General features: G+C 38.2%; 3 protein-coding genes across 4 annotated transcripts in view; 2 read left to right on the top strand and 1 right to left on the bottom strand.

The window, feature by feature from the left end:
• Nucleotides 1-4,494: 4,494 nt before the first annotated feature.
• Nucleotides 4,495-27,647, bottom strand: part of DNAJA2 (DnaJ (Hsp40) homolog, subfamily A, member 2) — a 47,026-nt gene continuing 23,873 nt past the window's right edge. The window contains exons 9-10 of one of the 2 annotated variants that reach the window (XM_010585053.1): nucleotides 26,915-26,979; nucleotides 4,495-5,505 (exon numbers count right to left, since the gene is read on the bottom strand). In XM_010585053.1, the coding sequence (XP_010583355.1) occupies nucleotides 26,941-26,979 (39 nt within the window). In that variant the 3' untranslated portion in view covers nucleotides 4,495-5,505; nucleotides 26,915-26,940. Of the gene's footprint in view, nucleotides 5,506-10,973; nucleotides 10,990-26,914; nucleotides 26,980-27,647 lie in introns of those variants that run through there. The other variant, XM_010585054.1, reaches the window with a different exon arrangement.
• On the top strand, nucleotides 9,341-23,596 carry GPT2 (glutamic pyruvate transaminase (alanine aminotransferase) 2). The gene is made up of 10 exons (XM_010585049.1): nucleotides 9,341-9,392; nucleotides 10,856-10,960; nucleotides 14,661-14,794; nucleotides 16,748-16,991; nucleotides 17,750-17,829; nucleotides 18,394-18,530; nucleotides 19,232-19,406; nucleotides 20,239-20,394; nucleotides 21,465-21,577; nucleotides 22,814-23,596. Exons 1-10 carry the CDS (start codon nucleotides 9,356-9,358, stop codon nucleotides 22,902-22,904), a joined length of 1,272 nt encoding a protein of 423 aa, XP_010583351.1. The 5' UTR covers nucleotides 9,341-9,355; the 3' UTR covers nucleotides 22,905-23,596.
• The window catches only part of LOC104842596 (borealin-2-like), an 8,666-nt gene continuing 8,465 nt past the window's right edge, over nucleotides 27,447-27,647 (top strand). Inside the window, exon 1 of the mRNA XM_010585051.1 lies at nucleotides 27,447-27,584. Coding sequence (XP_010583353.1) covers nucleotides 27,455-27,584 — 130 coding nt within the window. The 5' untranslated portion in view covers nucleotides 27,447-27,454. The remainder of the gene's footprint in view (nucleotides 27,585-27,647) is intronic.

Genomic DNA, 27,647 nt, shown 5'->3' with positions numbered 1-27,647 from the left:
TTTCTTACTCCTTATCTTAATATTGAGACTTAACATTGAAAAAACCCCAAACTCTTAGCAATTCAGGCTTGGTTTTTGGTAGTACTGTTCACATCACAGCTTCCCCTGTCAGCATGAGGACTCACTTATTTTTGTTTTGAATAAAGCATCTGGCATAGTTACTTTTCCATGATTTCAAGTATTATTCCCTGCCTTCATTGCTTTAGAAAGTCTTGCTAATATGTTATTACAGGTACTGCAGACCAATTTGATTAGTATATATAAAGTGCTTTGAACAAAAACAGGGCCACAGCAATGCTAACGAGAAGAGATTATTTTAATTGTTTGGTCTTTGTGTTACTTGCTTCCCCTTGTTTTAGAAGGCGAAGCACGTTTTCAGCTCACTGTGTATTATATATATCAATTACTTATGTCTAACTCAATAATTATTAAAAACAGCTTTTTTAGAATTCTACTTAAAAACTTCAGAGTGGTGATGGAGATTTCATTTCAGAACATTTTGCTTTTGCCTTAAAACTTGTTTATAAAGGTGTCATTGACTTCATGCAACTAGGTTCTCTAGTAGGTGCATTTTCCAGAGTATAAAATCTTCCAGTGTTCTCACTGAGTATGTTTGTTTTCAAGTTAACATCACAGGGCAGGAGATATTACTTGACAAAGCAAATAGAACACCATCTTCACTAACTCCTCCCAACTCCCCTGCTTACTTCAATTACCAGCTGAGTCACTGGCAGAGAGAATAATCTTCTGTGCGCTTTTTGAAAAATGCAAGAGCAAGTTGTTATTAAAAGATTGTTATGGCAGTTTTGTCCCTGCTTACATGGCATTTTCCATTTGGAAGTTTTTTTCTTGAATCAGTCTCATGGAATATTATCAATGGCTACCAGCATTCATAGACATGTGACTAAAATGACTAAAGCAAACAAAAACCTCCCTGTTGGCAGGGAAGGAGGACAGTATTACTGCAAAAGTTGAGCAGTGTACCTGCAGAAAACACTAATCAACTTAAGGAAGCAGCTAAAAGACTTTTTCTTCCACACTGCTCAAGTTTTTCATTCCTCTTTGCCTTTCTGGTAAAAGTACTGTTATTCCTTCTATTGTTTAATCAAACTGTCTGGTAAAGTATACAGCCTTGAGTAGTACCTAGGTTCCTTATAATTGAAATACAGGTTATCTAAATGTCTATTTTTTGGTCTAAAGTTGACTTCTCTGTGATCACAGGTCAATGGCACTTCTTTGTTTACTTTTAATTAAAACTGGACAACTACTTTTTTCATCTCTCTCAACCTTAGCTCACAGAGTTAGGTCAACCACTGCCAGCAGAATTAACACTGCCTGATAAAGAAAAGAGGCTGAAGCAGTTGTCAGAGAAAGGTGATGCCCCACTACATGCCTAGATCCATGATTACTCTTCACTGACAGCAAAACGGTTGCCCCACAGCAACTCTACTACATATGACGGGGAAGTAGCTTTGGATGGGCATGAAAGCACAGACTCCATAGTATGACATGGAAGTGCTACACTGGCTGGTGGTAGCAAGAGCAAGCAGAGGTGAAGCAATGATATACCCACTAGTAAATCTGCATTTGTCCTGTTCTGCCAAGATGCCTTTGTGTCATTTGTTTCTAAACTAGAAGCATCTTAAATGCAGACATTGTCTATCAGATGCAATAGAGGCTCCCCCTGCTTAAACTTCGTTCAATTCAGTTAGACTTTATACTTATATAACTTACACAGCTTGTTATGTAGACTATAAAATAGCAACTTCAAGCTGTTTGCACAGTGTAAGCTTTCGTCTTCCTTGAGTTTTGTTCTGCTGTCTCAGACTCTGAATAGCAGTTCCTCTGTTGTTCTATCTGACGTTTGCTTCTTTTGTATATTAACTGCAAATGATTACAACAGGAGCTGTAACTCCACAGTGCACATAGAAATAAGGACTAAGATGGTAACTGAGAAGTCTCCAACTAGGCAATTTAAGGGATAGTTCTTTAAAAAGGTAAATAAAAATGAGGCATTAATTTCAGCTAATGTGCTCAGGATTAAGCCAATTAAGTGACAAGTTAGAATACTCTATTAAAGCAGAATAAGATTGATAGTTCAGGAGTACAGATGGGGCATGCCATTCTTGGATTTCATAAATTTTGTTGGCCTGTTACGTGTATTCATCTAGGTGGAAAATCAAGGTTTTGATCTACATTAAGTCTTTCCAGCTGGAAATCTTTATGCAAAATCACTTACTTGAATCACTTCTCTGAATATTTTTTTTTTATCATTTTGAAATTGCATCATGCTTCAAAAGTGAAAACCTGATTTCTCTTCCCCTTTGCTAAAGGTAATAATCAGCTGATTCTGGCTTACTAAGGTGATACATGGAGAAAGAACAGACTTCAGCCATTTTCCTTGGTGTTTCTGGAAACTTCTGAAAGCAAGCTAGAGCACAGGCATATTTTAATAAATTATTATACTCTCAATAGAACTCAAAGAAATAAGATCTTTTCTCTATCCCCTTGTTTTTAGACTTGCTAACAGATGGCCACCATATCAAGTATTGATTTTAATTACATTTCAGACTAGAAATTTTAGCCTGAACATGAATTCAATGCAAGAATAATGTAGTCACTGGACAGAGCCCTTCTCTTTACTTAATCAGTAATAACAAGCTAGTTTTATCTTTACACAGACAGCACATGTACCTGATTTGTTACTTTGCATTTGTGCTAATTTTAACTGACCTTGTTATGGAAAGTCCCTTCATATCTGTTACCCTGAGATCTCTCTCCACTTACACTATCCTATTTTCCCCTTTTCCTGCTTAGGTTTTACATAATGTCAAGTTCTGTGTCAGGTTAAGTTGGCTTACACATGCCTGCAAAGCGTGTCCATATTAAACAGCATTTTAGAATCCACAAGTCAACTCGTAACACTGGAAACTGTGCCTGGCTTAGTGTAAGTCACACAACATTAGGTCCCTGTTCACAACTTTCAAGTTACTGAAACAGAATTGTAGGGCAGACAGGGGTAGAGGGATGGTATGCAGAGATATGTTGGTAGCATGTAGAAAGTTCCTTCAGATCAGGACAGGTGGTTAGCACATTCCACCACTGGGTCTGGAACTACGTGCCTTTAATGGCACTATGCAGTCTCTACACATTGAAGTCCCTTTTTTTTCTGAATAGCCACTGTAGCCTGACTTAGTTTTACAGTAAAAGGGTTGTACACTCATCTCCTGTGCCCATGTTTTTCATTTGTATAACTACAGGCTCTTGTTGCATGCTTATTCAAGTCACTGGTTTATTATTAGATAATAAAACTACCAAAATCCCTTTTACTTATGTAGCTATAATCTTAGGCGGCTTCTGCTGAAGTATTTTGGTTAAAAGACTGTAGAGCTTTTCTCTTTTTTTACTAATTCTTCAGGTTTTTAAATTGAATAGAAAAAATTCTGACTTAGAATCCAGACTTAATTGTAAATGTAAGTTGACTGTGTCCCTGGGAGTTGTGGAAAGATATAACACAGTTTAGACAATGACATGCAGAAATATCATTTGACATGCCAAGAAAAAGATACAAGATTGACTTGTATACCCAGTAATGAAAGATGTTAAGCTTAAATTACCATCCTGTAATTTTCTGCTTTGAATACGTGACTGTGTGCACACTAAGAAAGTATCTTCCAGGCAAGAGCATTTGACCTCATTAAGACAGAACTGTTTTTCCTCAGTTGCCTGTACATGTTGCATACAGAAGCGAATCTGTAGTAAAATCCATGTTTTTTAACAGGGCAAAAACTACTGCAGATGAAAATGAAAGAACATCAGTTTTAAGAGTATGATTACCAAACTCATATGTTCAGAAGCACACAGTCCACAAGATCCAGTTATCTGACCTTTTCTTGTTGAATTCAGTAGCAAAATCTATTCCAAAATAGCCCTTTTCGAATAGGTCTTCAAGTTAAGAGGGTCCTAATGTCTAATCTCCTTCTAATAAGCATTATTTTAATTCTGTCATTTACAGTCACATTAAAATCTAGGCCTTTATTCACATAGGCAAAATTTCTGAATGCAAATACACTTTGAACAACGTATAAGGCAAAAGTAACTTGAGGACAACTCCTGTTCTGTAATCCCTGCATCAGATCTTCCAATTAATGGTCAGCCCCACCAATTTTCTCATCTAATATTAGGGGGCATGCAAGTCATCACTGCCATTTCAAGTCAAAATCCAGACTTTGCCTTCTCCTTCCTTCCAACAACAATTCATGTCATCTGGAATAACACAAACTCAAAGCCTTATTCTGTGGTAAGCAGGTCAGGTTTATTTTTCTGCTGTGAGCTGTTTTAATAAAAAGATTGGAATGCTAATTCAGGCCTTCAAGTCCTTATTAGTTAAGGGCCTCTAGGTAGTGCTTTCTCAGCCCTTTGGGCCGGGGGGGGGGGGCAAGCAAGCAACTTGACTACTACAGCATAGATCTCAACTATACTGAAATGTTTGGTTTTGCCAGCTCTCTTATTATACAGCTTGTTTGTGCAAGTCACAGCAAAACCAGACTCAGCTTATGCTAAGGAAATAGCACAATGTTTCATAGTGTGTTATTGCCTGACAACCATCAAGAGGAGGCACAAAGCAATGGCAATGAAAATGAAACAATGAGGAGCAGCCAAGAGTGGACAAATTCTGAAATTCAGAAATAGCTGAAATACCATGTTGCTCTTCTGGGATTAAAAGCACCTCACATTTTTATGGCCTCCTCAGGGGAAACCTTTTCAAATCTTTCCTATCGCCATTACCAAATCCAAGCCACACAAGCCTCTCTACAGACTGAGGGTTTTCCTTTGAAATTTGGTGAAGACTTTAGCAAAGACAGCTTTAGGTCAGTTTGCACCCTTCTTTACTCTTTCTGGGCACAGTGTTATTTTGCACTTTGCCAGAATTCTTAGATGGCACCATCGTAAAGGGAACCTCCAGGCATACTAAAACTCCTAAGAGACAAACCAGCTCCTGGCAGTGCACTGCCTTCATGTTAGTTCTTTGGGATAGTGTATGTTCTGGCATCATATCATTTCTTTGATCAAATAATTCTCCCAACACTTCTTGCATGGTGACTCTCTTCTTGAGAGACAGTTCATGATTTCATACTGTACTCCTTACCTGCTGGGTTTCTTGAGGCCCAGAAGGAAGGGGAAGAGGAAGCTTCTCCAAACCTGGCTAACTACATAAAGATTTGTATCGACTCTGCACCAATGAATTCTGGTTCACATATGAAAATGCCTTCTCCCCACTTTATGTGATACTTAGAACACTGATAAAGCTGTTAGAATAATCCTGTCTGACCTGCTCAGGTTTCAGAGCTTTTTCATCTGGTCTCTTAAAACACTGCATTTCCTCTGAGAAGAGGAGAGTGACAGAAGTAACTGCTGAAGGAACTAATTTCTGAAGAGCTTATTCCAAATCTGGGACGATTCCTTTATTCCATTAAAATCCTTTCATTATCAAGAAGACAGCATCTGAAAAAAAAAGTGAACACATTTTTATATTTTCTGCTTTAGATCCGAATTTGAAAGTGCAAGATGGCTTCTTCAGCTTTAAAAATGGTTACCACAGTTAGTCCCTTTGCTAACAATTTCAAAAGAATTGCAGAAGATTGGCTTTGTTCCCAAGATGGAGATGAATCATGTTGTTAGGACAGTGTGAGGTGCCACCAAAGGCAGAAGGCTGTAGCAGTGGTTGTTTTGTAGGGCTGGGGATTGGTTTTCCTCCTTGATGTGGTTCATACACTCTTAAGTAGACATGAGTATCAATCTGGTACTTACTGCTCCTGAGTTTGTTATTAGAGCTCCTGTTCTGCAAGCTTCACTTTTCCAAATCTCTGTCTGCTGGCAGAGGCCAGTTACAGTCCAGTCAGACTGCCTCTAGAACACACCTTGAAAGCCTGCCTGTACGGGGGGGGGGGGGGGGGCGGAAAGAAAGAGAATGAGAGGGGATGAGAGAGAGAGAGAGAGGTGGGGGGCAGGGGGCAGCTCTCTATCACTAGAAGAAAGCAAAACAATTCCAATGGCTTAGTTTCTGCTCCCCCCATATGTTCCTTGGCTTGCCAGGGACTTAAATTGTCTCAGCACTGGCATGTTGCTGACATGGTCAAAGACTGCTTAGCCTTCTGCAGTGAAATAAATCTTGCCCTAACAAACTATGTCCTGTTGCAGCACTTTTCCTGCTGTTCTACAACCTGATGTTGAGGTTATCAACATCACATTCATACTTCCTCCTTTCACGCAGATCTTTTCACAGACCTTACAGAAAGTATTTGACATTAATCTTCCTTTGGATACCCATGCACATCAGTGCCGTCACCATAGCAGAAACCTTGACACAAGTAACTAGTGACTAATGCCACTCTGTCTTAAGGATTTAAGTAGAGAGTCATAGGCACTGTCTAGATTCCCATTGATGCCAGCTTCTGATAATTCTTGCTTTGAAACTTTAACTCATTAGCATTCAACACTGTTCTTGCCTGTTACTGCTTCCTGTTCCTTCTCTCCGAAATGGTAAGATGGAACTTTTTGTTCTGGAGGAATCAAAACTAAATCTGAACAACTTATGGTATTCCTTCTTTTCATAGAAAGACTGGAAATCAAGTAACAGAAAAAGACGAGATAGTCATAAGAATTTTTTTCTAGATTTCACTAGGAGGGGATATAGTCAATCTCATGAAGACAGCTCTAAACAATTGCTGATATGAACTCATTGTCAGGGAAGGCAAAGGGCCCAGTTATTTAAAAAGCATCTCTCTTTTCAAAGAGAAAAAGGGCAACAGCTGTTGTAGCTGAGACCAAGAAACACAAGTTAGTCAAGAGGACCACAGGCCTTTAAGCAGGCATGTGGGAACAGTGTGTACAACACAGAAAACCTAATTGTTCCTTCTCTACCAGGATTTTACAGTAAGAAAACTGTTATCTGTGTTTTGCTATTTTCTCCAGATCAATTATTTTAGTAGCAAAGGTAGTGTGGGGTTTATGGAGTAGGTGATGATTATATAATCACAGTTGATGCCCAAAGGCAGTGATGGCATAAACACTGAGCTTGGCACTAGCAGAGATCTGGATGGTATCAATGCTAATAAGCTACAACATTATTTACAATAAACCTGACACAAACACCAAAAAGGTCTACTACCTTTGTTGTAAAGGCTGCATATATAAAAACTCCAAAGGTACATTATGAAATGCAGGGTACCTTTCAGCATTTCACTAACCAAAGAAGCGACTATTTTTTATTGCAGATCACAATAGTATTTTTGTGCAAAACCATCTCATTTGTCTAACATAATATATTTATGTTGTTAGGGGTTTTGTTTGTTCTGGTTTTAATTTGGTAAAACAGGGTATTTCTGTTTCATCTTATTGCTGAGAACTGCTATGGTTTTTTAGACTGCCTAACTTAAGGCATCCCTTATTCTTTAACAAATTTGTATTACTGTGCAAATCTAGTGACACTGATTCAGTGTGCTTTAAGAAGGACCAAATATAACCAAAATCTGTGGCAATTTTTCTTAATTTCATGCAAACTGAATTTGTTCTCCTTCTATATGTATCTTTCTTTTCCTGCTTATTTGTAAATCAGAATGAAACAATGTTGTGCTATCAGTGGACCCCAGATAGTTTGAAGAGAACCTATTTCTAGCTGTTTGCATTTCTCATAAATTGCTAAACTTCAGCCTCAGATACCTGTAATCTTTATCTGGCATCCCTATTCCTAATTCTTTATGTAAGGTTGAAATACACTCTTGTTTAGGCACTCACTTAGATCAGCAGACATAAAAGCAAATGACTTGAGGGAGTCAGTGTGTCACTTTCAATTATTTTAAGTGAACGTTTTTATATAAAATTGACCCTTTTGAGTCAGGATGATGTAAGTCCAATTGTCTTGTTTTAAGACAAGACATTTCTAACTACCTATTTAATTTCAAAAGAAAAACCTAAATGCTATCAGTTATATTAGGGACTAGATCTGTAGTGGGAATTTGAATCCCATTATCACATAACCTCTTGGCCACATGACGCAGCTGTAAACCTCCAAATCTGGGAATTTGTATCCCTGGTGACTACTAATATTTTGGTCATTGTTATCTTTGCACATCTGGGTTCCAGTCTGTCACTGAAGTCCAACACATAATCCATGGTAGAAAAGCAAAAATTAGTTAAGGCTTGCCAGCCACATGTTCTATATCCAAAGTCAATAACTTGCTGTAAATACATGGGCCAGGAAGAGGCTTTGTGAGTTCAGTCCACAGCCACAGCAGTTTGTTATATGTAATTTTGTACAGAAAAACTAATCGGTCTAATTTTGCAGTTCATTAGTCCACATGAAAATTCCGTCACTGTTGTAAGGCCTCCCTACTATCTCTCATATTTAATATATATTAGAAAAGCTATAAATTTGTTCTTGCCTACCTGATTTATTCTTCTTGTAATGTTGGCCTTTACTTTCAGTTAATCTTTTCTTATTTAAATCAATGGTGTTTTTTCCTACCAATCAGTTCCTTGCCTTTTTTCCCTTATTTTATTTTGCTTTTTAAAGAGCTGTGATTGCTAATCAACATTCATCAACTGTTTTCCCTCTGTTCTCATGATGTATTCAGTTCCTCATAGGAAAAATGGCTGTCTGTTCAGATTTCAGAGATTAGGAAGCTTTTAAATATTCATGGTGATTATTTAGCACTTCTGCTGTTTATCATATAGAGCCTCACTGTGATCTACTTTGTAAAACACCTGTATATGGAAAAGTGGGGTCATCACACAATGAATATTTAATCTAAATAGAAAATAAATAAGAAAGCAGTATCTTTACTCTTTTTACTCTAAAAAGTACTAAAGGTCTTGAGGTTTCTTTTGTTGGTGGATTTCTCAAATGTCCTCAAATCTTTTTAGCTCCTTGACTGATCCATCCCTCCCTTAGGTGTATCAAACAAGTTGCTCTAACTGACAATTCAAAATGCCTCTTTTTCATCTTTTCTACTTCAATGTGTATTTTCCAGGCAAGGCAATCTCTTACTTGTAGCTAGCAGAAAAAAAAAGCCAGCCTATCATTTAAAAATGTGTCACAATTAGCATCATTTCTGTAAAGCATTTAAGATTTACTGGCAGTATTGTTTAAGAAATGCATTAAGCTTTATATTAAACACACTATCTGTTCTGAGATTAGGCACTGTTTAGTTACAGCTATATGACAGATACCAAAAAAGAGGAATTCTTTATCATCTACTTCAGCCCTAACAATACATTATGAATTATCTTTTTTTAGGGAATCAAAAAACCTTTTACTGAAGTAATTAAAGCCAACATTGGAGATGCACATGCCATGGGACAGAGGCCAATCACCTTTCTCCGTCAGGTAAGTATCTTATAAAATATTATCCTTGATTTTTTATTAGATTACCATGAATGCATTAAAATCTGATGTGTGTGTATCAGTATAATGATTCCCTAACTGCACTTACTACAAATTTTGATTTCTGAGACGAAGTCCTATACCTTTCTTGCTGAGTGTCCTCCCTCAACACAGTAGCTTTCCTTACTTTTCAGATCATTCCCCATCCATACTTTCTCCTGCCACTTCTCCTATGTTACCAGTCAGCACATTCATTATCAATAATGCACTTCAAAAAAGAAAGTGGTTGTCTTCAAAGAAAAAAGCAAATGCCTTTCTTTATCTGACAGCATACTTTAAGATCTGCACACAGTTGGATACAACTAGTTGTACTGTTGCTGATTTTGCACATTTTAGCTCTGGGCAAGCTAATTGGTAGGTTAGCTTTTAGAAAAGACTACAACAGAATCCACATTTGTATATTATTCCTAAAACACAAGCAAGGTTTAAAACTAGGATTACGCTATTTATTGACCATCCCTTACACACACATGTAAAATCCTCAGTCTATAATAATGTAAATTCAGAGAGTCCCGGGACAAACTGAAGCTGTATCAAACTGGGCGTCCAGGTGATGAGGTTATAAAATAGAGCTATACAGCAAACTGTCAGCAAACTAGGAAGACCAGAGCTTCTTACAAATTATTCAGATCGGATGTTATTAAAGAAAATACTGGGCAAATGGGAAATCCTTTCTCCCCATGACTGTGTGCACACATGGACTAATCTTTTAGTCATTGTCTGATAAGATGACAACAGCCTATCCATATTACACCATGTAAGCATAAAAATGAGAGAGAGACTGGTCTCAGGCAAGACCTCTAGATTCTTTCTGTCTTACATTTCTTCATAAACTTAATTCTGCTAGGTCATGTTTCTACTTTTACGATGTTCTATATCACCACTTCTTTTTTAATTAAATATTTCCCGCAAATTCAAATTAGTAATAACTACAAGTTATTTTGGGGAAGGATTACTAGAACATGCAACTAGGACTTCAAAATTTGATCATATTTCTCAGTCCTGCTCCATATTTCTGGTCAAGTGGTCTAGTAATACACAAGTGGGCTAATAATACACAAAGTGTGGAGGATAGAGCTGTTTAGAGATAATATATGAATAATTAACTGTGTTTTACTGTGTTTGCACTATGCATAGCTCAATTGGACTCCAGTCTTCACTGTCCATAATACAAATAGTTAATAATTCTGTAACGGTTTTTATCAGCAGAACTCAGAACCCACTAAGATTTCTTCACTTCTGTAAGCACTACCCTTAAAAAAATAACTGCAAACTCTTCATCAATAACCTTTGTTTAAAATTAGCTAGTATTTGTGATCTTCATTTCCAAGGAAAGTTAACAGTAATATTACCAACTTAAAATAACCATTGAGAAGTGGCCAATTTACATTTTCTTGGCACTTTAGGTAGTGGCACTGTGTACATACCCAAACCTATTGGACAGCCCAAGTTTTCCAGAAGATGCCAAAAAGCGAGCCAGACGGATTTTGCAGGGTTGTGGAGGAAACAGCTTAGGTAAGCATCTGTTTCAGTTGCTCCTGTTGCTATTAGAATCAACAAAGGTAGTTTCAATATCTGCAGTGCTGAAATTTCTTAATCGTGTTTTATATGATTACAAGTCAAATGGGAGATGGCCTAGGGCAAAATGATAGGGGGAGAGCTCACAGCATGGCCTTCTGATAAACAGTGACTAATAGTGCAAATTTTTGATGAGGCTTGTCACAGAAGAGGACAAGATGAGGATTATACAGTTATGGAGCCCTCACCAAAATAACATCTAGGCATAACCCTAAACAGAATGCTGAGCTTTTTTGTATTAGAAAAGTTATTTGTTGGAGAGGACTAGTGAAGCTTTTTACTGTTTTTATGACATCTGTTAATCCTGGGCTCTGACAGCTATGTCTCCTGCTAAGTCTAGGTGGGGCTGTTCACAATTTTATCAGCTCTAGAAGTTTCTCTGCCAAGGATTCTACTGTCCCTGTAATGATGGTATCAACAAACAATATATGTCCATCTCAGCTGATCCAGTTCACAGTCCTGTATCTTAATTTTGAACCATCAGTCCAACTATGTTTGTTAGGATATGAACTGAGGCATCAGAAACTGAAGTACCAAGGTGATAATGCTCTGCAAAGGGAAAGCTGCACAGCTGAAAGGTGGTAGCTTTTTACTTAGCTGAGATAGATAGTTTTAACTGAAGATGTTAAAGCCCTATTTCTCTAAGGTAAAATAACCTTTGAAAGAACTAAAGAATTCCATTATTCAATCACTGTTCCTGCAAAAGTATACATATAATATACACATAAATAAGTACAAACTTTGCATATTCAGTAGAGAGGAAATGGAAGAGACAAATTCTTTATCATCTAGCAACTGTACTGCCTACGTGTACCTGGGAAATGCCACTAGAATTTCTACTCTGCAGATAGTGTTACAGCTGCTGGGTACGGCAAAGAATCTGGCACACTTAATTACCTTCTTTCAGGTAGGCTAACAGTAACATTTCAGAGTACGTATTAGAGTAATTGGTATATTTCTTAATCTTTGTGATTGCAGTGCCTATTTGCACTGGCATATTTTGAGAACAGGTGCTGTGAAACAATAAAATAAACAAAACCTAAATAGTGGTTACGTTAGCAGTACTTCAGCCTTGGACTATCCTAACAACACAGCCTAATACAGCATGTATTTTATCTTCACCTGTTTTGCATTGGGTTTGTTTCTAATGTAGAACATTAAAAATACATTTATCACAACTGAGAAGTTCCTCCAGCTCCATTAATTCCTTTCCTGGCTTACTTTGGAACAATTAATCCACATAGTACTAGTTGTCATTTAAGAGTTACTGGGGATACATTTGAATTTTGCCTTATTCTTTCTTTGTAGCGATTTTCAAATTCAGGTACATAGTAAGAGTTCTCAGAATGCTGGGTCATGGCCCCATGCTGGAGTGAAATGAAAGGAATTCAGCCTTGCATGATATTTTAGAAATACGTTGAGTCTGTACAAAATCTCCTTTTCAGCAGATCATATATTTCAAGTAATGTGCATTAGCTCAGTAGACACTAAGGAAGTAGGCCTGACACAGTTGCAGTATTCAAATAAGATGCTCATTCTGAATACACCCTTTTAATTTCAGTGGATAGATAAATTTAAGTTCTTTAAGTAACTGGAGTCTAAATGATTTTTTTCCCAATATGGTATGTACCAAGAACAACTGTCCCTCTAAATCCCTGAAAACTAAACCCACTATAGACCTTACTAATCTGCTGTACTGGTTTATGCCTTCTCTCCACCCTCCCTGTCTCCAGTATCATATATCAGCCCCTTCTCTTGGCCTCAGTTGCTCATCAGCCTCTGCACAGCACTCCATAAACACACAGTCTGAGGCAAGTGGATGTGCAGCTCAGTGGAACTTAGTCCTATCACTTTGTTGGTAGTCTGACAACTGCTGTTCTCTTCATGGCTGAGAGGGAGAAATTGGCTTTCTTGGGAAAAAGCAAAGGTCCAAAAATGATCCCTCCATGTAGCTTTAAGTGCTATGGTGTGCTCTAATAAAACCTTATTTTCAAAAAATTTGTCAATCCAACACAGAAGTGGCTTCGCTATATATGGTCAAACTATTTGAAGCATTGTACCCACATCTATAGTGGCCTATTTAAATGTATTAATTGCAAAGTTAATGTGAATTTCTTGACTTCTGGCTATGAACTAGAATAACCTCACTTCCACTGAACATTCATTTGGCAAAACCCTACTCATAGTATTGAGTCTTGCTACTCCCAGACCATGTATGAAGGCTCAGATATGTCCTCAACTTCTGTTGCGTTCAAATGCTCTGGGATGCTTTTGACTTCACTTACTTTGCGTGTGGGATAACTGTCATATCTTTCCAGGCAGTTGAGAAATTGACCCCTGTCCTATATATAAAAATATCTAATATATGCACACGCAGCTTATTGGGTTGGGTTTATTTATTTGCATCCCACAGTACAAACAGGTGGATTCTAGTCAAAGCTATCAATTGAGTACAATTAAGTGTAGAAGACCTGAAAATTGAATTCAGGTCTTCTGTATATCCTCACTGAGTCATGGGACTCAGCCCTCAACAGAGCACAAGACAGAATGACAGCTTAGGTTTGCTCTCCCACTTTAACAGCAGCTTCCTATCTGTGGTCAAAGACCCAGTATAGCTTTTAGTCCTGTAAAAGTAAATATCTGGGACATCAGGAAACTTTGTGCCCTGAATTACCATTTTGTCCCATGCAATTGTGCAGTACTTGCAAAGATTCTTTGTCTTTATAAATTATGCTTTCACAGAAGTATTATCAGGCAGACTACTAGCATATAACTGAGCGATGAGAGTTAAGTCAGGCACAATTATTCCACTCCACCCAACAAGCAAAGAAGATTCTGCAGCTTCATGACAGTGTTCTAAATTAGATGTACACTTGTCACTTCATTGTCCATTAGTTTTAGGCCTCATAGCTTGAATCCATTCCTCACCTTGGCTTAGGCTTATTTTTACTCTTTATTTGTTTCACATGCTCAGCAATGATGCACACAAGCATCTAACATCTTACTTTAAGATTATTAGTTGTGCTCAGTAAACTGCACGAGGCTTATAGATTGGGGTGATCCCAGATGTTTCTGCTACAAGTAACTGAAAAGCGGTTGTGGGAGATGCTGTGGGGAAGAGAGAGCAGTTCAGGATTTGGGGGGTTTTAGACTGTGGGAGAAAATGGTATTATATTATTTTCATGTTGCAAATAGAAATCTTATTTTTGTCATGGATTTGAAGAAGTTATTTTCCTTTCTATTGTACATGCTATCTCTGTTCATTGTTCCCAGTACTTAAATAGGTGTTGGCTGACATTCTGAAGTGGTTTTCAACATAAAGAAAGCAACTGGGATTGCTGTCCCCGTTTTCAAAGTAGCCTTTAAATCCTACTTTTTACAAATCCAGTGTATTATTTTTGTATTTTAGTGATACTTACTATATTTGTCTAATTCCAGAGGAATTCTTTTGGTCTATGAACAAACCAACTCCCTCTCCTACTCCTTGAAAAAACAAACAAACAAACCAATCCTGGGGATCCAAAGCCCTTATATATACAAACTACTTCATACAATACTAGCTTAGGAGTTTTGCTAGCAAACAGAAAATCTGATGTTCATTGTACTCGATTCTCATCTCATTCATTATTTTTTACAGGATCTTACAGTGCCAGTCAAGGTATAAATTGCATCCGTGAAGATGTTGCTTCATATATTGAAAGAAGAGATGGAGGGGTTCCTGCAGATCCAGATAACATATATCTTACCACTGGGGCAAGTGATGGTATTGCTGTAAGTGTTAAAATTAAACCTGTCTCTTCTTGGTATAAACTATAATTTATCAGTTACCTTTGGAAATACAGATCTCTGTTGAACATCTGGTTTCACAAACTCCTGTGAGTTTGATCTGACAGATGCTGAAGTCACATCAAGTGGATATTGAATACACCCAATTGTGTGGATGTAAGATGCCAGCCAAGAAACAGGCGCGTGGAGACAAAGTCTCTTAATATACATTAACTTGTACCCTTTGTAAAGGTAGTATAAACTATGTAGGTGCCTAAATATAAATTTAGGAGATTCAGAACATTCAGACTAAATAATGGTGTCCTCAGTGGTTAAGATACATCAGCACTGAAGATTAGAGGGCATGAAGCAGTGGCAAAGAGAAGAGGGAATGACCTCGGAGGTGAGAAGTCTCAGCAGTTCTTCTTCCTAGCAAACTCTCTGCTAGTGCAGATTAATGCCAGTGAAAATACCAAAGATCTATTTCAGTAGCCAGCTTGTTTGGGAAAAACTTCAGGGTTTGGCTTCAACCAAGGTTCAAAAATGGTCCTCAGTTAAGATAGGAATAACTGCTTTTATTAAGGCAGCCTTTTATAGCTTGTTTCTAAAAGCTTTTTTTAAAATGACATCTAGTGGCAGAGTTCAGAATGGCAATGTTCTGACATCAACAGTTCTCCAGATGTCTTTAGTGAATTGGCTGTCCAGAGTTTATGATGCCAAGTGTTATACTGGCAGCTTGTCGGGAATGGCAGCGTAGCATATCAAATCTGTACCATGCTTATTTGCTTTCACCAGTGATGAAAAGTCAGAAGTACCATGAGTCTCATTATTTGGCACTTTCAAGGATAAAACAACTATTGTTTCATAACTTGGGGGACAGAGAGTATTAAGAAGTTTTAAGTTTGCATTTGGTCCTGATTATACATTTTGGATGCTTGGTATTTTTCAACTAGTGGTGGGTACAAAATTATGTTGATTATAAATCATTAGCTTAGCAGCTGAGTTAGTATGTGATGAGAGGCACAGAAAGGCAGATCTTGTTCTAAAACCAATGAGAAACTTAAAGGATACCACTGTTATATCTGAAGAGGTATTTTTGGTTTTACACTATCAATTACATGTTGGTAAGGATGCCTGCTTTGATTGCACCTGTATTTCAGAGTTCTCCCTTGATTATAAAGGCAAGAAATCTCTCCACTTCCTGCACCAAAAGCACTCTTTTATTTAATTCACATGGAAAAAGCCTTCACATAGACACACACAGACACACAGCCATTGGGCACAGGTAAATCCTCTGGACTGACTGTAGCACAAGCATTACATTTCTGTCTGTATCTTCTGGGCATAAACTACATATGATACATTATATTTCCATCCCAAGACATGCAGACTTTAGGTCTCTTCTATTACTTGAAAATGAAATCATAATGTGAGTCTCTAACTTTGTTCCCACCTGGCCACAATTGCTCCTAATCTAAAACAGGTCTCTCTCTTCCAAAGGAAAACCTCCACAGGCCCCAGTTCTAATTTCTGTTTTTATTTATTGGCCTCTTGCATTTAGAGAGATAAAATGAGTGGAAGCAACAAGCAACAACTAGCTGAGGCTTCTTTGCTTACAACTGGGCACAGTAGAAAAATCATGATCTTGATATTCCTGTTTCCAACATTCCCTCTAGCCTTGTGCTCAGAATGTTTTTCCTAAATTTTGCAGTTGATCAGACATGATCTTTAGAAGCCATGACATGCAGAGGCATTCCATTAAGCTGTTAGACCATCCTCACTCAGCCAGTAACTTAACTTGAAATAAATGCCCTTTGATATGAAAAAATGACTGTATGCCTCTGGAATAGAAATCTACCTTCACTCTAGATTTTTTAAGGAAGATCAGTAACTTATTCTAGAGTATACTATTAATTCTGGTGTGTGACTGTTTTTTTTAAATTCCTACTTTTTCTCCAGACAATTTTAAAGATCCTGATCTCAGGAGGTGGAAAATCCCGAACAGGAGTGATGATCCCTATACCACAATATCCTTTATATTCAGCAGCCATATCTGAACTAGATGCTATCCAGGTGAACTACTATTTGGATGAAGAAAATTGCTGGGCTCTAAATGTGAATGAACTTCGCCGTTCCTTGAATGAAGCTAAGGCATATTGCAATCCAAAGGTCCTCTGCATCATCAACCCTGGAAATCCCACAGGTCTATAGCAATTTTGTGTAATGGATGGGGTTTAGGACCAATTTATTTTTTTTCTTCTTTCATTCATTTGACATTGCAGGCAAATCCTCAATACCTATCAAATATGTAAACCTGAGTTCTAGAGATCAGTGCTCTAAGTAGGACAGTATGTCATACTTTTAGAAACTTATTTTCAGTATCATGGAACTCCAGGGACTTGGGAAAAGAGGAGGGAGCAGGTTCGCTTCACTGGATCCCATTTGAAGCCACCGCTTCCACTGAACTTTTGCAGACTTGTGGAATGACTTTCAGTCACTTTTGGTCTTTATCAAAGATCTTGTCTCTGACATGGCCTGGAGCCTCTTGCCTCTGAGAGGCAATGACTACAAATACACTCTGAACTCAGTGGCAACCACTGCCTCCCTCAGAAGAATTTAGTTTTTTGAGTAGTTGAGGTTCATTAGTGAGAAACTAGCTCCCACTTAACCATCATGCATGTATTTCAAATGATCAGTTATATAGACTACTCTTAATAAGTTATTGATTACTGTATCTCACACTTCGGTTACTTAAGATGGACTAAGTTACCTTGAACCATAATTTCTCCAAAACTGTTCCTTAATTTCACAGTTAGTGAATTGAGTTCTAAAATCAGTAGCACTTTTCTGAGAAAGAGGGATATCTTACTGAAGAGCTAGTAGTGTAACTAGGTCTGGGCAAAAAGATTTGCATATATATGCTCCACTAACTTTCTTCTTGCTTTAAAAACCAAACTACAGGACAGGTGCAAAACAGAAAGTGCATTGAAGATGTGATACACTTTGCTTGGGAAGAGAAACTTTTTCTTCTGGCTGATGAGGTAATGGAATATTCTGTTCTCTCAAAAGCACAGCTAGGAGTACACATATGAGGTGTAATTTTGTTCCATGTGCGGTATTGGTATTTTTTAAGTACAGGGAACAGATTCTCTGTTGTCATATTAAGATGTGAACAAACATGCAAGATGCTTAATATCAGAGGATTAATATGAGAGGTGGCTTGATCTGGATTTGAACTAGAGAGAAAGTGTAGGGGGCACAAGCAAGGAGACACAAGGAGGAACTTTGCTGGAACTGACCTAAAAACCTATGTGATACTTGGACCACTTCAAATGGAAGAAACAGAAGGAAAATCAATTTAAACATACAAGTGAAGGTTAAATTATACAAAGAAACTCACTGTTCTTCCAAAGGCTAAACTATTAAGTAGGGCCACATGAGGTAAAATGTATCATTACAGTAACTATTACTTAACAAAGAACCTTGTGTCTTCTAAGGCTTTGAGTGTTACCACTGTTTCTTCAGTTCAGATCTGGCTCTCTAAAAGGCCATCTTTTATCCTTAGTTGGGGGAACAGAGCACATTAATGTCTTCTGACTGTTCAGGTTTACCAGGACAACGTGTACTCTGAAGGATGCCAGTTTCATTCTTTCAAAAAGATTCTGTATGAGATGGGACCTGAGTACTATAACACTGTTGAGCTGGCCTCTTTTCACTCCACCTCTAAGGGATACATGGGCGAGTAAGTCTGCTTTAGTTGTTGTTTTTTTTTATTTCATCTTCCTCATTAATCTGGTTGGACAGCCGTTTCATGTTAGTGACCTGAAGGTAATCCACTGTCTTCTATTAATTTTAACTAAAAACTATTAAGAAAAGGAAAACAAGCATTTAAAGCACAGAGTAATGGATTAGCTCAGTGGTTTTCAAACCACCAAAAAATAAGTGTCTTTATTTCAGACATCTAATGTCTCAAGTCCACAAAGGTGAAATCCTACAGTCCTAAACCGTACCTGTGATAAATCAGAATAGTTTCCAACATTCAGGGAACAGCTCAAGAATCACTGGGACATTTGATACAAATGTTTGGGTTTGGTTGTTTTGAGGAGGAACAGATGGAAGAAAAAGAATTTTCTGATTAAATGAATGCTCCTACAGCCATATGCTCTTGTTCTGAAGAGCAAACAATCCAAGTTAATCGTTAACTTGCCTAACAGGGAAGCTGCATGTACACAATTTTCTCTGTATGGGATACTAGTGCTTAATGACGTATCATTTAGTTCCATCTTAAAACATTATCAGTATAGCAGCTGTTTCAACAACCTGTATGTTACATATTGTAAGATCCTTATTAATTGTCTTTCCACTTCTGCTGTTATTTTCATTGCTTTTCCAGTATTTATACACTTGAGGTTAACCGATCTCTTCTGTTCACTTTAATCACAGATGTGGCTACAGAGGAGGTTACATGGAGGTCATTAACTTGCACCCAGAAATTAAAGGACAGCTTGTTAAGCTGCTTTCTGTTCGCCTTTGTCCTCCAGTCTCGGGACAAGCAGCAATGGATATTGTAGTGAATCCTCCAATACCTGGAGAAGAATCTTATTCACAGTTCATAAAGGTCAGCAATAACACGCTTGGTCTTTTGTGCATTTCCTAAACCTATCCTAAGTATTGTGAACTCAAAATATGCACAGAGATCAGACTTTTTTCCTTTCTTCTTGGACAATCCTGTAGTAACACCAATTTACAGAACTATGCAGCGTATTTTAAATTAACTCAGTATGACTACCTCTAAAAATATTTTTTTATTCCTTTTATGGTTCCTTTGTTTAGGAGCCAAAAAAAAAGCTAAGACGGCATTATCAAATCATCTTTTCTTGCTGATAAATTCAACTTTTCTCCTGTGTTTAGCATGGCAAAAGAATTACTAAATAAGATTTGCTTTTACTAAAATGTAAACAGGAATGTAAGTTCAAATAGAGCTATAAAATCAGCTTTGTTCTTAGGTATCCAGTGCCTCTATATACTGAACATGGTATTCTGTATTAAAGTATACATATAGTTTCTCAGTTGTAAAAATGAAACTGAATCTGGCTTAAGAAATGATGGTATTGAGCTAGATCAAAGGTTCAGCTAACATAGTCTCTAAAAATAGCCAAAAGTGGATGCTCGGAAGGAAAAATGTAAGAAGAGGGCATGCACATAGAGACTTCTGCAAGTCACTGTCTGTCTATCTATCTACAACACTTTGTAGTTTTATCCTGCTAATGCCTTTTTGCATTGCTGTCTTTAAGCGTATGACTGCAATTAGGAACATCATTTGCTCTAATAGCTTAGCAAAGCCCTAAAAGTGCTTAATTCGGGGAAGGCTTCTTGAAGCATCATAGTTTTCTCTGGCATTTTTATTGCCACTTCAAATACATCAAACTGAACACCTTCCTTTCAAACAGGAGAAGGAGTGTGTTTTGAACAATCTTGCCAAAAAAGCCAAACTAACAGAAGATATGTTTAACAAGGTACCAGGAATCCACTGCAATCCACTTCAAGGAGCTATGTATGCTTTCCCACGAATCTTTATTCCTTCCAAAGCCATTGAGGAAGCAAAGGTAAGTCAGTCATTTTAACCCCAATCCATTTTAACCTTCACACACTTGTGCCTGCCACTTCTAATGATGAATTTTTATTCCAGAGATAGAGTAAGCTCATGTAGTTACAGAAGCAGTACTTCATTGACTACGTATGATCTTAAATATAACATGACCTTTATTTTAAGAGAGGAAAACTAAACAGTGTTTCATCACAGTGGTAAAGCTTCCAGGTTGAGAATGCTACCCAAGGACATTAGTTTTAAATAGATTAAATCACAGGGTGGGCAACTAGCTGGACCTGTGCAGATTCCAAATTGCTGCCTGTGCCTGGCTTAGGTAGGCCAGCACGTGCGACAGGGATTGTGAACGGCAGTGTGCTACTGACCCTGCAAAAGAAGCCCCATTCAGCAAGTGTGGGAAAGAGGGAGGGAGGTTTCCTTACAAATTTTATTTCTGTACAATATCTTTTGGTATTTGGGTCAGTAAGCTATATTACTAAATGACAAGTCTTTTTGTTCCTAACTAGAGCTCTGTTACCTAATGTGTAATATTCATTTTTTAAAGGGAATTTTATCAGCATAGCTGAGAACAAAAATAGGGCTGTTTTTCAGCTGATTATTTGATTAGGCAGATAACCTGCATGTATTTAAGAACTTCCACAGTTATTAAACTTTCTAGTCAGCAGATAATTCAGGGGAAAAATATAGTAACTGCCAACAGAACTGGAACACACAGCTCTCAAATTAATTTCATCTTGTCAAATGTCAGTGGCTTAGATTTTTCTAAGTACGATTTTGAGACTTTTGACAAAAAGTTTCAAGCAAGTCAAGGAGAAAACCAAAAATATCTAAAACCTTTCTTCTGAAGCGGGTGTTTTGTGTAGGTTCTTCAGCCTTGTTCCTCTGTGAAGTATTGTTACTTAATTCACAGTGTGAACTGTCCCATTAGCAATTGTTCTTCATCCTCTTTAGTAAATAGAATAAGAAACTAATAATGTAAGATAAGGTTTCAGGAAGAAAAGCAGTCATGAAATTCTATATATTTGGAATATTTTGGCTTCAATAATTCCAAAGTATGCATTCCCTTAGGCTCATAAAATGGCACCTGATATGTTTTATTGCATGAAACTTCTGGAAGAGACTGGAATATGTGTTGTACCTGGAAGTGGATTCGGCCAAAGAGAGGGAAGCTACCATTTCAGGTACAGTTTCTGTTTGTTTAAAATCAAATGAACTGTAATAAGCTAAGTACCATCCCAGTACCTTCTCTTCTGATTAAATATACGAATTTTTCAGTTTATGTTGTCTCACTTTCTGCTGGACATTTTCTGTGGATTGACAACTAGGTCAAAGACCTGGTCTGCTAGATGAGCTGTTCAGGTTTTTACATTTTTTTTCACAGCTTGCTAACATAGTTTTATTCTATTTTTATACACTGACATTTGAAATGCCTTCTCCACGAATACAAACGATGATAATAGCTTATACTCTAATCTTGAAGTTGGCTAAGGCACTACAAAAATTCCCCTGCTTTCTTCTGGGGGAGGGAAGATTAAACAGTGTTTCCATATGGAGAAACTGCATGAAAGGTGCAATATCTTCCCTATAGATCTGCTCCTTAAACACGCTGAATAACTCTTCACTTTACCAAAACAAGATGTTGGACTAAATCTTCTAATACCAAAACTGTGAACATAAAATCTATTGCTTTTGCTTCCAATAAACAGCACTTTACTCCAGCCAAGCCACTGATAGCTAGAATTTATAATGGAATTTAGTCTTGTTTGGTCTGAAGCAATATAACAGAGGGTGCCTTTAGCAATCATAGTTCTGCAACACAGATAGCTGGGTTAGATATCTGGGTGCATGCAGCTCCAGGAAAAAGCTAGTGTGAGTCCATTCCTGTAACAGTGTGGGAAAAACATTTTGTTCTGTAGGTCCTGCATACATACTTAACATGATTTTCAGATGATGCAGAAGAAGGAATAAAGGGACTAAAAACTGCAGTGTGGGATGTTGCATTGTTTTAATGCTTCTGAATTAAGTTTTCAATTCAAAAAGAAATGTACATTTACTTATAACTGCCTGGCCCTAAAGCTCAAAAAATTGGGTATAATTTGGCATAACTGCCCCAAAAATGGAAACTGACTTGCTGTTATTTCTTACTGATAACCTCCTTTATCACTCAACAGAAAATAACAATTCTTGAATTCCTATATATTAACCAATTGAAACCATTTGCTCTGGTTTAATAGTATAGTTCAATTAAAGCATAAGTGCAGAAAATAAGAGAATCACATCAAAACAGATATTAAACTTAACACATTACTAGCTGTGCCCTGAGATTAATCAAGATCTGTGCAAAGATCACAGTTTAGTTTGTTTTGAAGATAATATGGGTTGGTTTTTTTTTTCTTCCTTTAAATATTATTTTTCAGAATGACAATTCTTCCTCCAGCAGAGAAGCTGAAGATCCTACTGGAGAAAGTGAAAGACTTCCACATAAAGTTTCTTGAAAAATATGCATGAAACTACTGTGGCTTTTTCCCCTCATCCCTTCCCCTTCGAGGCGAATGGAGAAAATGAACAAAGATGTGCTGAGAATGTGCTGTTCATCTAATTTAACTAAATTCAAAATAGATAAAAACAATCTCGGATACTGCTGCAACTTATTGGACTATTAAATTTAAGAAGACATTGTTATACCAATTTTTTTTTTAAGGGGAAGGGGAGAATGTGAAGAAAGCGGTGAGAAGGAAGAGTCAGTAAATGATTTTGTGCCTTGATTGGAAGTTACATTTGTGAACTTTTGACTCCATAGGTTGGGGAAGGGCGTTGCTCATTAAAATTACTACTGTTATGTGGGTTTTTTTACAAAAGAGAAATGCCAAGAGCAATTGTTTAGCTAGGAACATGTTTCCCATCTTAAAATTCTACTAAACAAAAATTCAAAAGGCTGCATTATAGGTATTGTGTGGTTTAATTTTTTTTGTTGTTGTTAAGTATGAAGTGTTCTCCAAATCTGATTAAGCATGTAGGTACAGCGAGCTTATTTAAAAAAAATATATCTTTGGCAGATGTGTGCAGATACCTGTGAACATCTGTTAAAAAGAAATCCTGCCATCACACCATAATCTGAGTAGAATATACAGTTTTGATCAGAGGAGTGAACATGGTGTCTACTTGAACCCTGCTTTTATGAAACTGAAACATAATGAGGAAAAATAGCTCCTTATTCATATGCTATTCAACACATTATCCCAGCGTAAGATAAGAGCACTGAACGCTTCCTCTCATAACAACTCCATGAGTCTCCTGTTAGGTCACATCTTTTATACACATGGAACATAATAAAAAGCAGATATGAGTACTGTCAATCCTTTCAAATAGGGTAAAATACAACACTATTTCAGAATTGCTTTATCTATGGAGAACATTTCTTTGGAACCACATGACTGAGAGACCCGTTGGCCAAAATCCAGCTTGAACTGGCAAGGACTAACAAATGTTACCAGGAGAAATGCTGGGGGTGGTTTCTAATGAAGGAAAAGGTATTTAAAGGAAAATGTCTTGCATCAAGCATAAAGGTAACAATAATACAGCTCACTCTTAAATCTTCCAGAGTCATACTGCTGGCTAAAGGATCCTGAGTGCTTATTAAAACCCAGCTAAACCAGGTCACTCTCTAGGAGTACAGCTGTATTACTCTACTAATCTATGTCAAGTTTCCCTGCACAACAAAAGAAGGCTTCTGTTTCTCTGGAGTTGGAAGCTGGACACCTTCTGCTAGCACCAATAAGGGACTGAAGGAACATAGCTTCCAGTACTCAGCCATGAAACCATTAGCATTTGTCAGGCTTAGGCTCAGCATTTACAAAGTTTAGTCACATTAAGAATATCTCATTTAATCTAGTCATTAATTTTAAGTTATTATTTAGAAGTAAACTCATTTTAATGACTACTAGCACTTTGTTAGGCTGCCTTTGTAGCTGGTTCAACATCCTATGCTGATCTAGTTTACTAAAGCCAAGGGCTAGAGAATCACCATATGGATAAAGTATGTGCCAATCTATTACATGTGGATGACAAGAGATGTTGCCAATAATTGTCCTTGCAAAGGCAGCTGCTAGTCTATGACGTAGCATTAGCAGTTCGTATAGTCACAATTCCTTACTGAAGTCTGTGAGAAGAATTTAGTACTTCTCAATCACCTGCCAGGGGTCACAGGTTCATAAATGAAAATGGCATGCTGCTACACAAAGTTACTATGGAGGCTTGGAGAAAAAAATTTACACTTTTATCCTTGGAGAAATGGACTTCTTGAAGGAGAGCAGACTGAGAACACTTAACATTGCTACTATCCATTGATAAATACAACCTTTTATCTGTTAGCACTCTCCACTTGGCATCCTTAATATGCACTAATAAAACAAATCCAGAAAGCAAAACTGTAGTAAGAGGTCAGAATATTGATGTAAAAATAAGACAAACAGCACTTTCCTATTCAAGGAATGTGTCCAAATCAGATCTGGCTTTGGACTCGTAATGCAGTGTAGACTGAAGCTAAGATCTAACAATGGGAGTTAGAATATTTTTTTATATTTTTCTAACTACAGCTTTTTCATGGGGTAGTATTTGTAATCTAATAAGTCAATAGATTTTATATTTGCCTTGCATTTGCACCTGATAATTCTGGGAAAAAAGTAAAGGTTTACAAGTTTCTAATGATAATTTACAGGTGTGAAAGGCTTTTTGTTTTAAGTCAGGACAGCAATTCTTACACTTTTAAATCAAAATACAATGGCATAAACTGAGTTTTTTCTAAACATTCTAATGGTGCCTTTTATGTTTCTGACATTATAAGGGATAACAATTTGTTCTTGATGCATCTCATATGGAAGGGTGGTGATTTCTATTGTCCATCTACAATATTTGTATGTACTGTGATAAGGTTAATGTGCATTTTTGTGGAACAATCCTGTAAAGCTAAGAAAAGAGGCTTATTTTCAATGTCTTTGAAATATTTCATTAATAACAGACAATCCTTACTTTCAAATGCATGCTTCTAGGTTTGATTTTCCTACAGGTGCTCCTTACAATGGTACTTCAGATGTATGAGACTTCCAAATAATAAAGCACATGTTAAATAAAAAAAGGTAATAGTTCTCCATTTCCTATGTCACTGAAGCAACACTTGCTGGATTGCACTATGAGGCATCTAACTTCATGTTCCAACTAGTATTTACTTTAATCCATCTACCAGATCATTAATTTTTGCATCACTCCAATTTATGGACTTGAAATTTGTCAAACTTGTTATCACAAAACTATTCCTTACCAATGCAGAACTGTACAGAGGTGGTTTTAGGCATGTTTTATGCTCATAATTAATCATATCTTTTTATGTAAGGAGTTGCAACCAGGAGTTAAGCAAGCCAGACTTCTTTCTTCATAGAGAGGATCAATCAGTTAAGGTCGACCAACTGTGGCCTGAAAGCTTTGGTGAGGTATTTGTTTGGTATTGTCAGTTGTTTCCTTTTTAAAATCTTCTTACACAGCTTGTATGAGATTAAACTTACAGAGCAACACAATCTTGTCTTTTTGCAGAGACACCTCAGAATTACTTTAGCGGCGTTTGTTTGCTAATTCAAAAGAAAATGAACTTTAGGGAAAGGGAAGCTAGTCCTGCTTCCCTAAACATATATGCATTTGGCAGCATCATAGCGAAAGCAGACTATTGTCTTTGTATCAGGTATTTGAGTGTTTTCTGGCACAGAAACATTTACCTGGTTTTTGGGGAGGAGTTGGTTGGTTGTTTTACGAACAAGAACATGGTCTGATATAAAAATGTTTATATTATGAGTTGTCACTCAGATTTTTTACAGCTTTTTTTGAGTGACTAGGCTGTCCCATCTGGACCAGTAGATAACGATACTGTGCCAGACGCATATGATACAGAAAAAGCCACTAACTTCAGAGCACTTGCGACATCAACTACATACACTGTGTGAAAACCCCTAGTGATTTAGAATATTATCCCAGTTCCTTTTTACACAGTTCCCTGGTCAATAAAGAATACAGGTTTGATCATTTGTACGAAACCTAAGACACTCATACCTCTGGTGTGATTTTTTTTTATTTGGATGCATGTAAGATAGTTTCTGCAAGGAATTCTACTTTTAAGGATGTGGCTTTGAATGTTTTTATACATTCAATACTACGTGTAGTCATGCCTTTCCAATGTTTCACATTATTACATGTTTATTAAATACTCTTCACCTGATTAGAATTTACACAGCCTGTAACCATCTGCATCAGGCAGAACTGGTTATTCACTTTGCTAGCTTTGAAGCACTGCATATTCTGCACACTTAACAGCAGTAAAATAGCTAAAACCAAACCTCACCTCTGAAATAGGGTCCTTCCTACACAGCAAAAAGGTTTCCCAGTACCTGTCCAAACCCTGGCCGCACAACCACCGCCTGCCCCAGGCCCTGGGCCTGCCTTCGACATCCTGCGGCGCCCCGGTTACTACTCACGCCCAGGATGAAAGCGGTCATCTGCCCTACCGCAGCTCCGCATGTGCCGAGGTCAGCAGCGGCCGCTTCAAAGCAAATAACAAAAAAGCACAATCAATTTTGTGCCACCAGGGCAAAGCGCATGTGCGTCTGCATCTATGCAAGCCTGCCCAGTTCCTGTCAGGACGCGAGGGTCCCGGCTTTGCGCCAGTCCGGCCGTGCCCAGGCCCATCCCTGGAGCACCACCGAGACGGGGGTCGCCAAGATTCCCACCCTCCCCGCACCTCCTTCCCTCCCTTCTGACAGGAGAGGCCGGGGACCCCGGGGATACCCTCTCCCCCTGCCCCACAGACCGGGGCCTCCCGGGACGCCCCGTCCCCTCACACATGCAGCCCCTCACAGGCGACCGGGGCCGCCCGCTCCCGCCGCCCCGGAGGGTGTGTCCGCCCGGGCCCGGGGGGGGGAGGAGGAGGAAAAGGAGGAAGAGGGGAGAGAGAAGCCCCCGCTCTTACAAAAGCTTCCCGGGCGAGGAGCGGTGGTTTATCCTGCGGCGTGGCCGCCATGCCCCTGAGGAAGCCCGCGGGCAAGCGGCGCAGCACCGACTCGGGCGTGGAGCCCGACCGCGGGGCCCTCTCCCAGGAGAAGAAGGATCAGCGCATCGCGCTTTTCCTCAGCGACTTCGACCAGCAGGGTAGGGCCGGGGGGCGGCGGCGAGGGCCTTGGAGCTGCCCCGCGTCCCTGGGCGGGCGCCGGC

The sequence above is a fragment of the Haliaeetus leucocephalus genome, unplaced genomic scaffold, assembly GCF_000737465.1.
Source record: "Haliaeetus leucocephalus isolate CR32 unplaced genomic scaffold, Haliaeetus_leucocephalus-4.0 Scaffold92, whole genome shotgun sequence".
Classification (NCBI taxonomy): domain Eukaryota; kingdom Metazoa; phylum Chordata; class Aves; order Accipitriformes; family Accipitridae; genus Haliaeetus; species Haliaeetus leucocephalus.
Note: the sequence above shows the minus strand (reverse complement) of the source record. Positions and strands in the feature narration are given on the sequence as shown.